General features: G+C 45.2%; 1 protein-coding gene across 1 annotated transcript in view; it reads right to left on the reverse strand.

The window, feature by feature from the left end:
• Window positions 1–10,309: 10,309 nt before the first annotated feature.
• Window positions 10,310–12,732, reverse strand: part of THSD7B (thrombospondin type 1 domain containing 7B) — a 538,929-nt gene continuing 536,506 nt past the window's right edge. Inside the window, exon 33 of the mRNA XM_054207661.1 lies at window positions 10,310–11,446. Coding sequence (XP_054063636.1) covers window positions 11,365–11,446 — 82 coding nt within the window. The 3' untranslated portion in view covers window positions 10,310–11,364. The remainder of the gene's footprint in view (window positions 11,447–12,732) is intronic.

Below are 12,732 nucleotides of genomic sequence, written 5' to 3' on the forward strand. Positions count from 1 at the left end.
CCCGTAACAGACTTGACAAATTGGAATAGGATGTGTCTCTATTGAGTGTGGATATTTCCTGACCAGTTGTTTTTTTTTTTTTCTGTAGTCCTGACCGGAGCAGGGAATCACTGTGAATCTTCATTTGCTTTGCTGCATTCACACTACGTTTATTGCAGTATAATATATTTTAATACTAAACATACACTATTTTATGTATATTTAGTATACAGCCATATGGCTAACGTTCACATAGATCTTAATACTCACATTAGCTTAATCTGATCTATCGTTGCTTAATACTTTTATAGAGTTTAATCATTTACTGACGCGGAACAGTAAGAATACTGCCAATTCTTTCATCCCCATGAAATGGAATGCAGAACAGTGAAGAGCACAAGGTCGTCTTGGGGCAGACCAAGACGATGTGGTTGGGGCAGTCACATTTGCTGCTGTGGGTGGCTGGGGACCTTCCCTACCCCATACAGGCATGGGATAGTTCGTTATTTCAATTGAGAGAATGCATTAGTTAAAACAATCTCAGGTAGATTTATGCTATTTGTTCTGGGCCACTACACAGCCATTTTTGCTAAAGCAAGCGGAAATTAATGTGGTTGTCACCCTTGTATTTATAGGTAATGCAAATATAGTAATTTTTCTATTCCTTAAAAAGAAATACTTCCCACCTGGAAAAGCAGTTATCATAACGTGAGCGCGTTGACTCAGTAAGGGCACTTGCATTGCACCCTATTAGCACAGCCGTCTTTCCATCGGTTCCCAAAAGGAAGAGAAGAAAATGCAATATGAATTCACGCGCTACACTGGTCAGAGAAATACCGAGAGAGAAAAGAATAATAAATCCAGTGTGCACCACACTACTCAAACCACCCCATCGCCCTCATTACCGGCTGCCGCACAGAAAGGCCACTGCAGACATCTGCCGCTCCCTTGCAACGACACCATCATCTTTAGTCGTCTAATGACTCGTACCCTCACTTGGACCGGACCGGCATCCGTCTTTGGAAAAAGCACAACCCAGGGAAGGAAGAGTTAGCATGTCGGGGAGGTGAGCAGCAAAATCCATCCATGAGCTACGGGAGGGAGGACGCAGCTAGAAACCGGGCTGCATTTCCCTTCTGACCCTGCAAATACTTAAAAATACGCTCACCACTATGTATGTAAAATACACGCACTGGAATTATTGACTAGCAAAGTGTTGAAGGGGAAAAAGGAATGAAGAAAAACCTGCCAGTGAAGACTGGTGTTCGACCACAGCCTGGGCAGAGCAGCCCCTGGGGGGCTGAGGAGAGACGGGCAGCCACAGATTGGACATCAGCAAGCGACGCCGATACCCGCGCTGTGCCGGCAACGGCAATCCTGCACCACAGCTATGGATTAGCCCCTTGTTTCCAGTCCGTGCCACGCTGCCGAGCCTCCAGATGAACTTATTTTGCTCCATTTTAACCCTGAAGGCAAAACTCTTCTTTTAAATGTTAAAAACATCACATATTTGGGAGGGGGGAAAAAAACATAAGTTGTTGGGAGACCTTGCGAACGTGAATAGGGGGGCTCCAGCCAGCACTAACGTGAAGTGCTGCCTTGTGTGCAGGGTGGGTTTCTGTCCTCCATCTCTCCCATGAGGAATGGGAAAGCCCATGTCTCGGTGAGGGCTCTGGGCGAGAAGAGTGATTGAACACCTTATGGGTTAGGGAAGGGATCACTTCCAGGACTGTCCTCCGAGTACAGCCGTGAGAAAGGGATTGACTTCACCTCCCCCTAATACTCCTTTACAGCAAGAGAGTGCCCTGCTTGTTGTCCTGGTAGTAGGAGGAAAAAAAAATCCCCTTTGAATTCTGTAAGGGATAATTCACAGTGGGACGCATGCAGCACTACAGCTGAGCTCCCCTTCGACGGGGAGAGCCCACGAGTGACGATGTCCAGCCCTCTCCCCACCCCTCGCCTCCCACCAGCACTCACAGCCCACCCTTCCACAGATCGGCACAGGAAGGGGCTGAGGCAGCTCTGCAGGGAACCCAACGATTCCTGCTCCACTCATCGGCAGATTTCCCCCCTTCCCCGGCAAGGGTCAGCATCGCCGTGCATCAGGTCTGGATCTCCCCGGGTATTCCGTGCTCCCGAGTTGTCCTCTCTGCTGATGCTCATCCCCACTGCGCAGAGAAGAAGGAGGATTTGGGGAACTGCAGGCACCGCGAGGCCCTGGCGAAGTCAAGACAGCAAAACTATCACTCTCGCTAAAAGCAAGGCATCACCCTCACCAATTAACCCAGGTTTTTCACCTTACACCTGCTGGACGAGCCACCCCGAGCCAGCACCACTCACACGGCAGCGGAGGAGCAGAAACCAGCTCCGTGTTCTTGCAGCCAAGCTCTGCTTTCAGCTGGGAAGCAAAATAACTCCTTCGGAAAGCAGGACATACTCTCATCCGCAGAAGAGATTTCACACCAGTGCCTAGGTCCATTCATGGGAATTGGTCGTTTGATGAAGTAATTCCCGCCCCCACGGCCGGACAAGGCTGACATTTCGGTTCTCTCCCAGCCACGCTGCAATAAATGGGGCTGTCAGGTCAGAGCGCGCCGTTTCGTTTTCATTCAAGCACCTCTTTAATATTCATCATGTTGCAGGGGGACATTTTTATGTTAGGGAAAACACAAGTACTCTCCCGAAATGACTCGAGGGCAATAAAGAATAAATTGTCTTTAAACCTGTGTAAGTGATGCTGAAGTCACAAACAAGGCGTAAAATAATATGGAGCTGGAAAGCGCTTTTTTGTTATTAAGTTTATCCAAGTAAAACTAGGCTGGCAAGCTTGTTCTATCAAGCAAATGGATGTGGTAAAAAAAAGGAAATGAAAATTCTGATCCATATTCATTGTTTCAGTGTCAGCAAGGGAGAAAAAAGCTCCACTTACAATTTTCTTTTTTTTTTTTTTTGCTTTTGAAAGCTGATCTGAAGTTTTACCAAAAAAAAAAAGAAAAAAAGTAAGCGAAGCCGATAAGGAAGCAAAAGAAAATCAAAGATAATTAATAGAAACAAAGCAAGCAGCAGAAGAGGCCAGACAAAGTGTCTAATATTAAACAAAATGCGAGACGCAGAACATGCTTGACTGCACCACGCAGCAGCTCCGGGCACCGACAGCATCTCAATAGGGATATTTCTTTTCCAAAGCTCCCAGCGCTGGCCCGGCCAGTGCCGCTGCTGGCCCTGGCCCGCGGCCGGCAGCCACCCGCCTCTGCATCGGCAACGGGGCTTGTCTCCAAACATACAACAGATTTTTCTTTTCTGTTTAAATTAGGTTTTAACACAGTCCTGGCGGCAGTCCCTGAACAGTCGCACCCACAGCCCCGCCGCGCTCGTGAAATAAAGCCAGGCGATTTCCCAGGTTACAAAGAGACTCATGGCTCCGTCTCAGGGAGAACTAGTGACTAAATACGCGGAGCTCTGAATGCCTGCGTGCGCACGTGCGTGTTTTGCATTTCCACAGCCTTGATAAAGGAACGCGGTTTTCTTTGTAAGACAACAACAGGACAAACAAGATTCAAGCGAGTCCCGCATCCCCTGCCCGATACCTGGGAGGGAGCTGGTCCTACAGCCAGCGCCGCATCCCCTGCGCATCCCCCTACGGCCGCGACACTCCCCATTTCGTTTCAAATTTCACAGCATTTAGGTGGGTTTTTTTTCCCCTAGCACCCGCTTCCCAGGTTTGTGTGATGAGCTGAGACAGGCAGCTTTCTGGTTGTTAGAGCTGTACCTTCCCAGGTGTCACGGTGATGGAAAGAAGATGATGAAGAGTAAAAGCACTAGCGTTATATGGAAAGATACTCAAAAATTTTCATTATTTGGGAGGCTCATCCCTCATGATTTGTGAGCAGGGCTGCCAATTCAGCCCGTCATACGATTTCTGTAAAAGGGAAATCATAACTGCGTGTGGTGGGAGCTCCAGAGGGGAGCCAGCGGACTCATCTCAGGCGGCGGCTCTTCATTTCTAAATCCTGTCCTGCCTGTACATCAAAAACACCACGCATCTTTGAAAAACTGAAGAGGGGTTTTGGGTTTTTTTTCGGTCAACGATGATCCATGTAGCATGTACAGGAGTGACAAAGCAACAGGAGGTTGATCCCTTTGGCCTTTCTACAGCTCCCTGAGTGCGATGAACAGATTTGTACTCCTCTCCTTTACATCTGCCTTTGGTCCCATGGGCTCATCAGCACAGATTTTGCGGACAAAGCTTGATGAGACTGGGCAATTATGCCAGCCCCTGCTCCTCTAGAAAACACAGAATTACTGGAGAGCTGTTTATATAAATATACTCTGTTTCCTCAGAAGAGGACAGTGGTTTTAATGACAAATTGAGTGAAATCTCACTTGGCATGAAGCAAATAAAACACTGAATATTTCAAGTTACTGGTTTGCAGTAACAGAGACTGCATTTAAAAATAATTGCTGTGGATCTGCCATATCATACAAAGGAATAGAATGACAATGCAACTGTGATGTGACACATCTGCGTTACAGCTTTTCATCTCAATTCAGTCTTTAACAAGCTCCATCAGCTGATTGAATTAAATATATGAAGCGATATTTTCCGCCAGTCTCTACTGGAGAAGTAGCAATCTCATGATACTTCCCAGCAATAAGAGAGCTGCCTGAATGTCACTGCTGCCACCACAGAGCACAGCGGTCGGTCACGGGGTAGAGCTTGTATAGATGTATGTCTCCAGTGCTCCTCTGCTGAGCCCATCACACAGATGCCATTGCAGTAGAAACCAGAGCCGGGACTGGGACTGAAACATAAAACCCCATCTTCTCCACTTCAGGACTGGCAGACGCTGGAAGATGAAGTGTTTTGCCCAGTTAAAAAGGTGTTGTGGAGCCATTAGAGAAAACACCAGATCGCTGTAAGTTGCTCTGGTGTGACCTGTCCCCGCTGTGACATTTCCTGGCAGTCCCTCCCCGTGTCTGTCGCTGGCAGAGAGCTCAGACACACTGTCTGGGTTTCACTGAATGTCCTTCTTACACCTCTCAAAACAAATGGTTCACCTACAGCGGCTGAAACACAAGCTGTCACTGGTGCTCCAGCTGGGCTGCAGCCTCCACAAGTTCTGCGCAGTGTATCCTGGAAGAAGAAACCTCTGTCCTAGAGAAATCTCTTCTCCAAAGTCCTGCTTTGGATTGCTTATCTGAGGTCAACGCTTTTGTTTCACCAGACGAAAGATTTAAAACATCCACTACAAATAGGAAAAACACTGATGTCAACCATCACTGTGGATTTTCCGTGGTTTTGCTTAAAGCATGGAAGATGATAGGTCAGATTGAAATCTCTGTTGCATCCCATTATTGAAATAATCCCGCTTTCCATCCTCTGGTAGACCCCAACTACTCCACTTAAATAAATGTGCATACACTTGGTCTGCCCAACACACGCAAGGCAAGAAGCTCAATCCTTCTGCTGCAGAAGAGCAGCCACAGACCACATTTCTCATGGTACCTGGATCTTTCACTGCTCCGAGCCATCAATTGATGGGATGCTCTTCTGTAATTCCGTCACTGAATTAAATTGACTAGTAACATAGATGGCAAAACCAGATTGTCTAATTAAGTCACTTAATTTGCCATATGAGATGTTTCAGGATCGATGAATTCATATTCGCAAAGGCCAATGAAGGTGCAAAACTCTAAGGAGGCAACAGACAATAACCTACAAATGATCTGATCATCTCTAAGTGAAGTCACCAGGCATCATTTACTGACTTTGGATCAGATACATTCCTCCAAACACGGTTTTGCCTGATGCCACAAGAGTGTCAGCGGAGTGGCACTATCTTCACGTTAATTCCTGCTAAACCCCAGTTTCGGGATGCAGTTTCCAGTGGAGAGAGGAAACATCACATCGTGCCTTGGCCTAATACTGCTGCTGCGCAGTGTTGTGCCTGGAGACACCATTTCTGGGCTGCATCCACCTGCCCAGACACTTCTGCAGAAAAGCTACTCGAAGCCTGCTCAAATGGGGTAGGAGCCAGATTGCACCCAAAAAAAAGAATAAATTACAACTGCCATCTTCCTCCTCTGCAAAATTAATGCCTGGTGCTGTGCTCCATTCCATCCGCGTGCTGCTGAAAGATTCTTCAATGTTATTATGTCTGAAGAGTTGTTGTTTTTTTTTTTCCAAATGTCATATTGGCATGTAACAACCACAATATTCATAACATGCAGGTGAACTTTCATAAAGCGGAGGAGAAAATTAACATTCTTCCTTATCAGAGGAAATTGAATCTGATTTTTCATTCCATCAAAACATCTCTTCACAGACAGGATAAACCCCCTAAAATTGCTTTAACCCATGGATCCGCCTGGAGTCCATTCTCTACGCTATTGTAACAAAGCATGTAATCAAAGTAAATGAGCATAATTACCAACGAGTGCAAATACAGGCTTTCTGGATTCTTTTTCGCAGACGTTTCATATGTGACCATTTTACCATATGTTTACATTGAAAAATAAGAATAAACTGTATTAGATTGGAAGATAAAAGGATATACATTAAAAATTCATGCCGAAAGCATCCCGTAGCCGTGATCACCGTTATAGCTGTTCATTCTTCAAATCTAGTCTTTTCTCCCCAAATGTAAATGTAAGCATAGCCCAAAGCGTGGCCAAATAACAACCCGGTTCAGGGGACAGTGGGGTCTCGTGCTACCAGACTTCACAGCCAGACTCTCGTTTCTCTCTGCCAGGCAGGAACAAGAAATGACTGCGCGCGATTCCATTTACTGAACAGGTGAACTCCTTGTATTTTTACGCCCATATTTCTAGTCCTAGTTACCCCGAGGGGTCAGACAGGCTTCTTTAAGGCAACCTCACAGCTGTACAACTTTCTTGAGCTGTAACACCCCTGAAACACAGGCCATCCCCACCCATGGGGCTATGCTGGACGGCCACCACCCGGGGAGATGCCCATCCCCAAGGGTGCAGCAAGACCAGGAGGAATCACACGTGACTTTCTTCATCTGCCACATCTGACAGAAGCAGGAGGCACGACCCGTCGTAAGCGTTAGAAGTCAGGTCGTGTCACATCGCAACGGCTTAACGGCATGGCCGGTGGCACAAGTCATGTCAGCAGCTAAGCGACAGTAACAGAGTCACCCGTCAGGTCGTGGCACCCAGAATCAAGTGAGACGTGCATATTGATGGCGCGTAATAGTATGCGCACAGATACATCTTCATAAAGGTAATATAAATCAAGCTCCTGTCCAGGACAGGCGCATGTCACAGCTGTAAGATGTGGAAGTTAATTCATTGAAATTACATTTTAAGCCAGACAGAACCGTAATCTGTCCTGAGGCATGTTAATACATCAGGTATCCTGATCCATCTTTCAAAAGGTCCCGAGTTAGATCATTTTTTTTCCGCATAACTACCTCTCAATTGAAAACAGGCCCCAAAATTACATTTAAAGCACAGTTATAAGTGCAAATTAAGTTACCTATTTAGGAAAAATAAGTCTTTCACGAAACCAGCTACGCCACGTTAGCAGCAAATGACCTGATGTCTAATGATAACTTCATACTTATCAGGACTAATCCAAACTGGAAGTGTTCAACCGATTTTTTTCCCCCGAGATAATATTTTCTTCATTGCCTGATGAAACCGGCCATGAATGTAAGTGCACTTAGGCAAAGAAAACTATGCAATTAAGCTCTTCTTTGACACATATGAATACAAGCAAAAGCTAATTTACAAGCCTTTATCTACGTTGCCTTGTAGGAATTTTTACACCACTCTGCTTCCAGAGCAAAGAAAATTAGAGTCTTTGTTCTTGACTGCAGCACCCGAGGTCTGAGTGCTCAGCGACGCCTCTGGTGTGGTCGCTGGAGGGGACAGGAGCTCAGCTGGGATCCAGCCCCACTAACGTGGAAGCTCCCCAAGACTTCCCAGATATTTCCGCAGGAAAAAAACCGCCGTTGGGTTTTACATACCTCATACAAAATCCCAGATGTTTGCAGTGTTTAGGCACAACGCTATGCATAGACCCATGAAAACACCCCTTTTCTGAGCGTCACCGAAACGACTGCAGGAATGACGTAGGTACACAACGCTTCAGCACTTCTTGGTAATTCATTTTCTCTGGTGTCTTACTTGAGTTGCTGCTATTTTCTTTTACTGTTGTGTGTTAAGAGAGTCTTTGAATGGAGGACAGAAAACACCACAGAAGACATCTCAAAAAAAAAAAAAAAGTTGCATGTTTTACAGCTGTAATACTGAAGTAGGAAACACCTGGCAGCGGACACTGAAATCAATAGTGTTGAAACAAAAGATGACAAAATGCAGATTCTTTCATTATCTGGTTATTAACTACCAAAACAGATCACCAGCGCATTTGGCAAACTCTTCACCCACAGATGCTTTCACTCACAATCACATACGTGTCTCAATGGGATGTATACAGCCGGGGGGTATAGGGATTACCTTCTGAACGCGACCAAGATCTCGCTCCTGTCTTTGGCAGGGGCGAGCACCAGCTACTTCAGCATGAAGTTTAGAAACCCCCCAATAAGCAAGAACTGGGAGTAATCCCTCTTCCACGTCATGACTCACTTCGGACTCTGAAAGGCAGGAATTGACTCCAGTGCTCCCACGGGAGGCTGGGCATCCCTCCCAGCAGGATACCCAGGCTCTCCCAAACAGCAATAACCTTGGTATCCATCTAAACAACCAATTCCTTTTTTTTGCATTATGCTGCATTCTCAGCCTCATGGACCCCGCAGGGCCACCGGCTCCTCGGTTCAATTTCACAGCTTAATTCAATCCCGCATTATCAAATGCATGCAATTACATGGTGACATTTGAATCACCGTGCTGTCCAAGCTGGGCCACGAGCGGCCACGGGGTCCACGTGCACGCCGGCACCTGCAGCGCAGCAGCAGCTGCCTAACAGCAGCCTCATAAGCCCTCACCTCTGTTTTATTTTATTTTATTTTATTTTATGAAGTCAAACAGGTGGACTTATCCCCCAAGCTGAGCTGCGGCTGCTCTGCAGCAGATGTGGTCCCTTGGCCCCGCACAGCCCCAGCATCAACCATGGCCAGTCCCTTTGGAGACCATGGAGCCCCTGTGGGGCTTCGTCCAGAAGGTGCTATAGCAGAAGTGGGGACAAGGACTGCTTGAAGGCCACCAAACTGAAGCACAACCCCAGATCCATCTGCTCAGTATAAACACACGCTTCACGGTGCTGTACCTGGAGCTCCCTGCCTCCCCCAGGCATCTCTCCATCTCCTGCGCCGGACACGGCGGTTTGGATGGCAATTTACCCTGATGTTGAGGGCAATGACCACATGTTGCAGCTGCCATTTTTTGTTATTATTACACCAACTTTCCCACTCCAATGCCTTTTTTGAAAAGCATGCTTAATTGAGTTTATTCCTTCATTACTCAGAGAGTACCATTCTCCTCGCATTGTGTACCACAGACAAAACATATTAAGATCTGGCAGTATTCTTCCCAATGGCACGAGATCATTATTCTCCTTTTAACTCTTACTTTATACCTGTTATTCACAGGTTCAGTGCAGAGAAACATTAAAAAAAGATTTAGGCCTCCAGTGTTACTGGGGAACACCAGATCCGGCTTTTTATACCATGAAGAGTTAGAGGTCTAAGGCAGAAAGAACATATTCAGGGCCAGAAATAAGTGAGACAGTTTCCCCTCGCAATTCCATCAGCCTTTTTTTTTTTTTTTTTTTTTTTTAATGTGGGAAGAGGAAAGCGCATTCCTGACCTTGTTTCGATGACACAATATCATCTCGATTTCACGCTGCGGGAGAAACGCTGAAGAGCAGGGACCCTGACCTGGGGAAGGAAACCTAGCTACACCACCATCATTTTTTCAATGAAACCGTAATATTCACATTCACTTTACAAAGCTGTGAGTAGCAACATAACAAGACAAACACTGCCTTCTGCCCCAGCTATACCCTTCCCTTGTGATGATCCGCTCTGAAGTAACTGCGGATTGAGAAGGACCGCACAGGTGCTGGGCTGGTAACAATTCTGGTTTTCTCTTCTTTCTAATTATTGGAATAAGCAGCAGCATTGAAGAAGGAAAAAAAAAAAAAAAAAAAGGCCAAGCATTCCCCAGATCTGCAATTATTCTCTCGACTGGTCTACAATATTTCTTTCACTAATCACTGCAGCACAAAATATGCCAGAATTGCTTGAAATCCGAGTCCAATCTCAGGCACAGTAAAAGACTAATAATGAATGTTGTTTACGCACATTTAATTCAACATACCAGAAGCAATTTTCTCACTCTCTTTAGCATTTTATTTGCTTATAAATACAAGTCAATACCACAAGATGGCACTTTCTTACTTGCGACACACACTATCATAAACACTTACCCTCTTCAAATGTTCCCAGATGTTTACGACATGAAACTTCTCAGTGGTTTCGAAACATTTAAAAAAGCAAGACCTTCTACAAACTGCATTTGTGTTTGATGTATATTAAATGAGGTCAGGTAATTAAATTCAAAAAAAGAATTTATAAATATTTCAGATAAGAAAATTTAAATACAAAAGCAGAGTTTGTATTAATTAAACTGAATAGCAATTTAAACTGGCCATAATGTATCTACATGGTTTAATTTAATTTAAAATACTTTTTAAACAATCAAATCCTCTAGCCATTCATCAAAACACTTATCTACTCAACTCTTTAAAAAATATTCTTGGTTAAGAAACCACCTATGCGTTTTCATAACAATCCTTATTCTGTCCTGTAGGTGGAAATGAAACAAAATCATATTCCAGACTAGAAAACAGCATAAGAAGGAAGAAACTTTTAAAAAACCTGATAACTTCAGACACTTCAACTCATTCTTCATTGCGTTTCTCAAAATACATGATCCGGTTTTAAAGTCTTTGAACGAAATGTAAACACTAGAAAACTCATTGTTGAAATATGTGAAGAATAAAGAACGCTGCACTAATATAGTGCATAATGATGCTGTGTCAAACTTGTCATTTACAGTAAATGTCACATTTTCCTCGGGATTGTCATGCCTTTTTTTTTTTACTAATTCCTTTTGATGTCTGTAGATTCTCTTTTTTTTTTTTTTTCTTTCATTCCCATTGCACAACAGGAAGAGATGTATTTTCTGGTCTCTTCAGAAAAGTTTCACAAGATCTAAGTCTTTGACTCCATTTTTTTTTTTTTTTTTTAATAAAGAGGTGGCAAAATTTTAAGCTTGCAATACTTCTGCCCGGTATATTACACATCAGGAGATTCCTCAAAAAACTGAGAAGTCGGAGAGTTCCAAAAAAGAAAGCAGTTAAGGCAGTCGATGTCTACATTTGGATTCTTTTTTATGTTACATATCAACGTCTCCATCATAGGCTAAGGTTAGAGGCTTCTGCTGCGGAGGAGGGCTTTGATGCTGCTTTGTTTTTTTGCTGCAAGAAAGAGAGAAAGATTTCAGGAGACAAAAATGTAAGCTGCAATAAGCTCAGAAACGTCATCAAAAAAACAAACTTCAACAAAAAAAAAATCAACTTTCCACGCTGGCTATTTCACTTTGCAACTAGGTGCCACCGCAGTACAGCGGTGACCTCCAAGAAAAACCACGTGGACCTGCTCGAGTGCTATAACGTGTGTGGTGCGGACGCCCAGCCTGCCCAAAACGGGCAGCCAAACTGTGCTCTTCATCTGGAGAGGAAATAAAGCACATTTGTCTCCCGCGTCTTCTCCCAGCTGACAAAACAAGGAACACCTCGCAGAAAAATGGAAACATGAACTGTCTGCGAGTGGGATATTCTCATTTTTTCTTTGGTACAGTATCGAAGCAAGCAACAATAATTATTATTGAGAAATACACTTCCACACCAGCCTTTGAGTGACGGAGAACTATGTAATGTTACTTAAAAAATCCTCTGTGTGCTCCACTGTGAAGCCACAGAGAGACGGCAGCTACATGGCTTGGAAAATAAGGAAGCTGCAACTCCTAAGCAGCATCCAAACACTGCTATTAAAGCTTTTAATTGGAGACAGAGACCAAGAGGAAGATGAAGGGGTTGAGAGAGAATAAAGTGATTTTGGATGGAAGCGGGCAATGACGCTGCCAGGTCACGGCTGTGACTCTCTGGTTGCCCGCCCTGATCTGACAGGGCTTGGGGCAGCTGCCCCGCTGGTGTCGGTAACGGGCGGGCCAGCCCCGTGGTCCTCAGGGAGGGCCGTGGGTGTTGCAGGACACACGAACGCTGGCCGCTACTCCCTTCCTACCCTCCAAGAGGCATCCGTGGCAGAGCCCTTCCAAATACTCAAAGCAGAGAGCGCAACACCAGCTCTGCCAAACCAGCCCCACCACCCCTGCGACCGCTGCTTTGGAGAAGGACAGACAACTCCCCCGCCAGTAAAGCCCACCACCGGCGCCGCGCTGGTGCAGACCAGGGCTTCGGTACACCCGGTACCCTACTTCCAACAGCGGCTGGTAACGGCAGCTTTAGAGACGGGATGTGTTTCCACCTGCTGTATCCACTGCAAAAACCTATTTAGGGATTTCCTGAGCTGGAGCGTACATCCAGAAAACCGCAATTAACACCAAGAGACCCAATCTCCCGTGAACTGTTATGCCATCTTTGAATCCATTTATCTTCCTGGCATGCACAGTCCCCGGCAGCGGTAAGCTCGCAAGGTAATAATGCACCGTGTGAAAAATAAAATCTTTTGTTTATTTTAAACG

The sequence above is a fragment of the Rissa tridactyla genome, chromosome 7, assembly GCF_028500815.1.
Source record: "Rissa tridactyla isolate bRisTri1 chromosome 7, bRisTri1.patW.cur.20221130, whole genome shotgun sequence".
Classification (NCBI taxonomy): domain Eukaryota; kingdom Metazoa; phylum Chordata; class Aves; order Charadriiformes; family Laridae; genus Rissa; species Rissa tridactyla.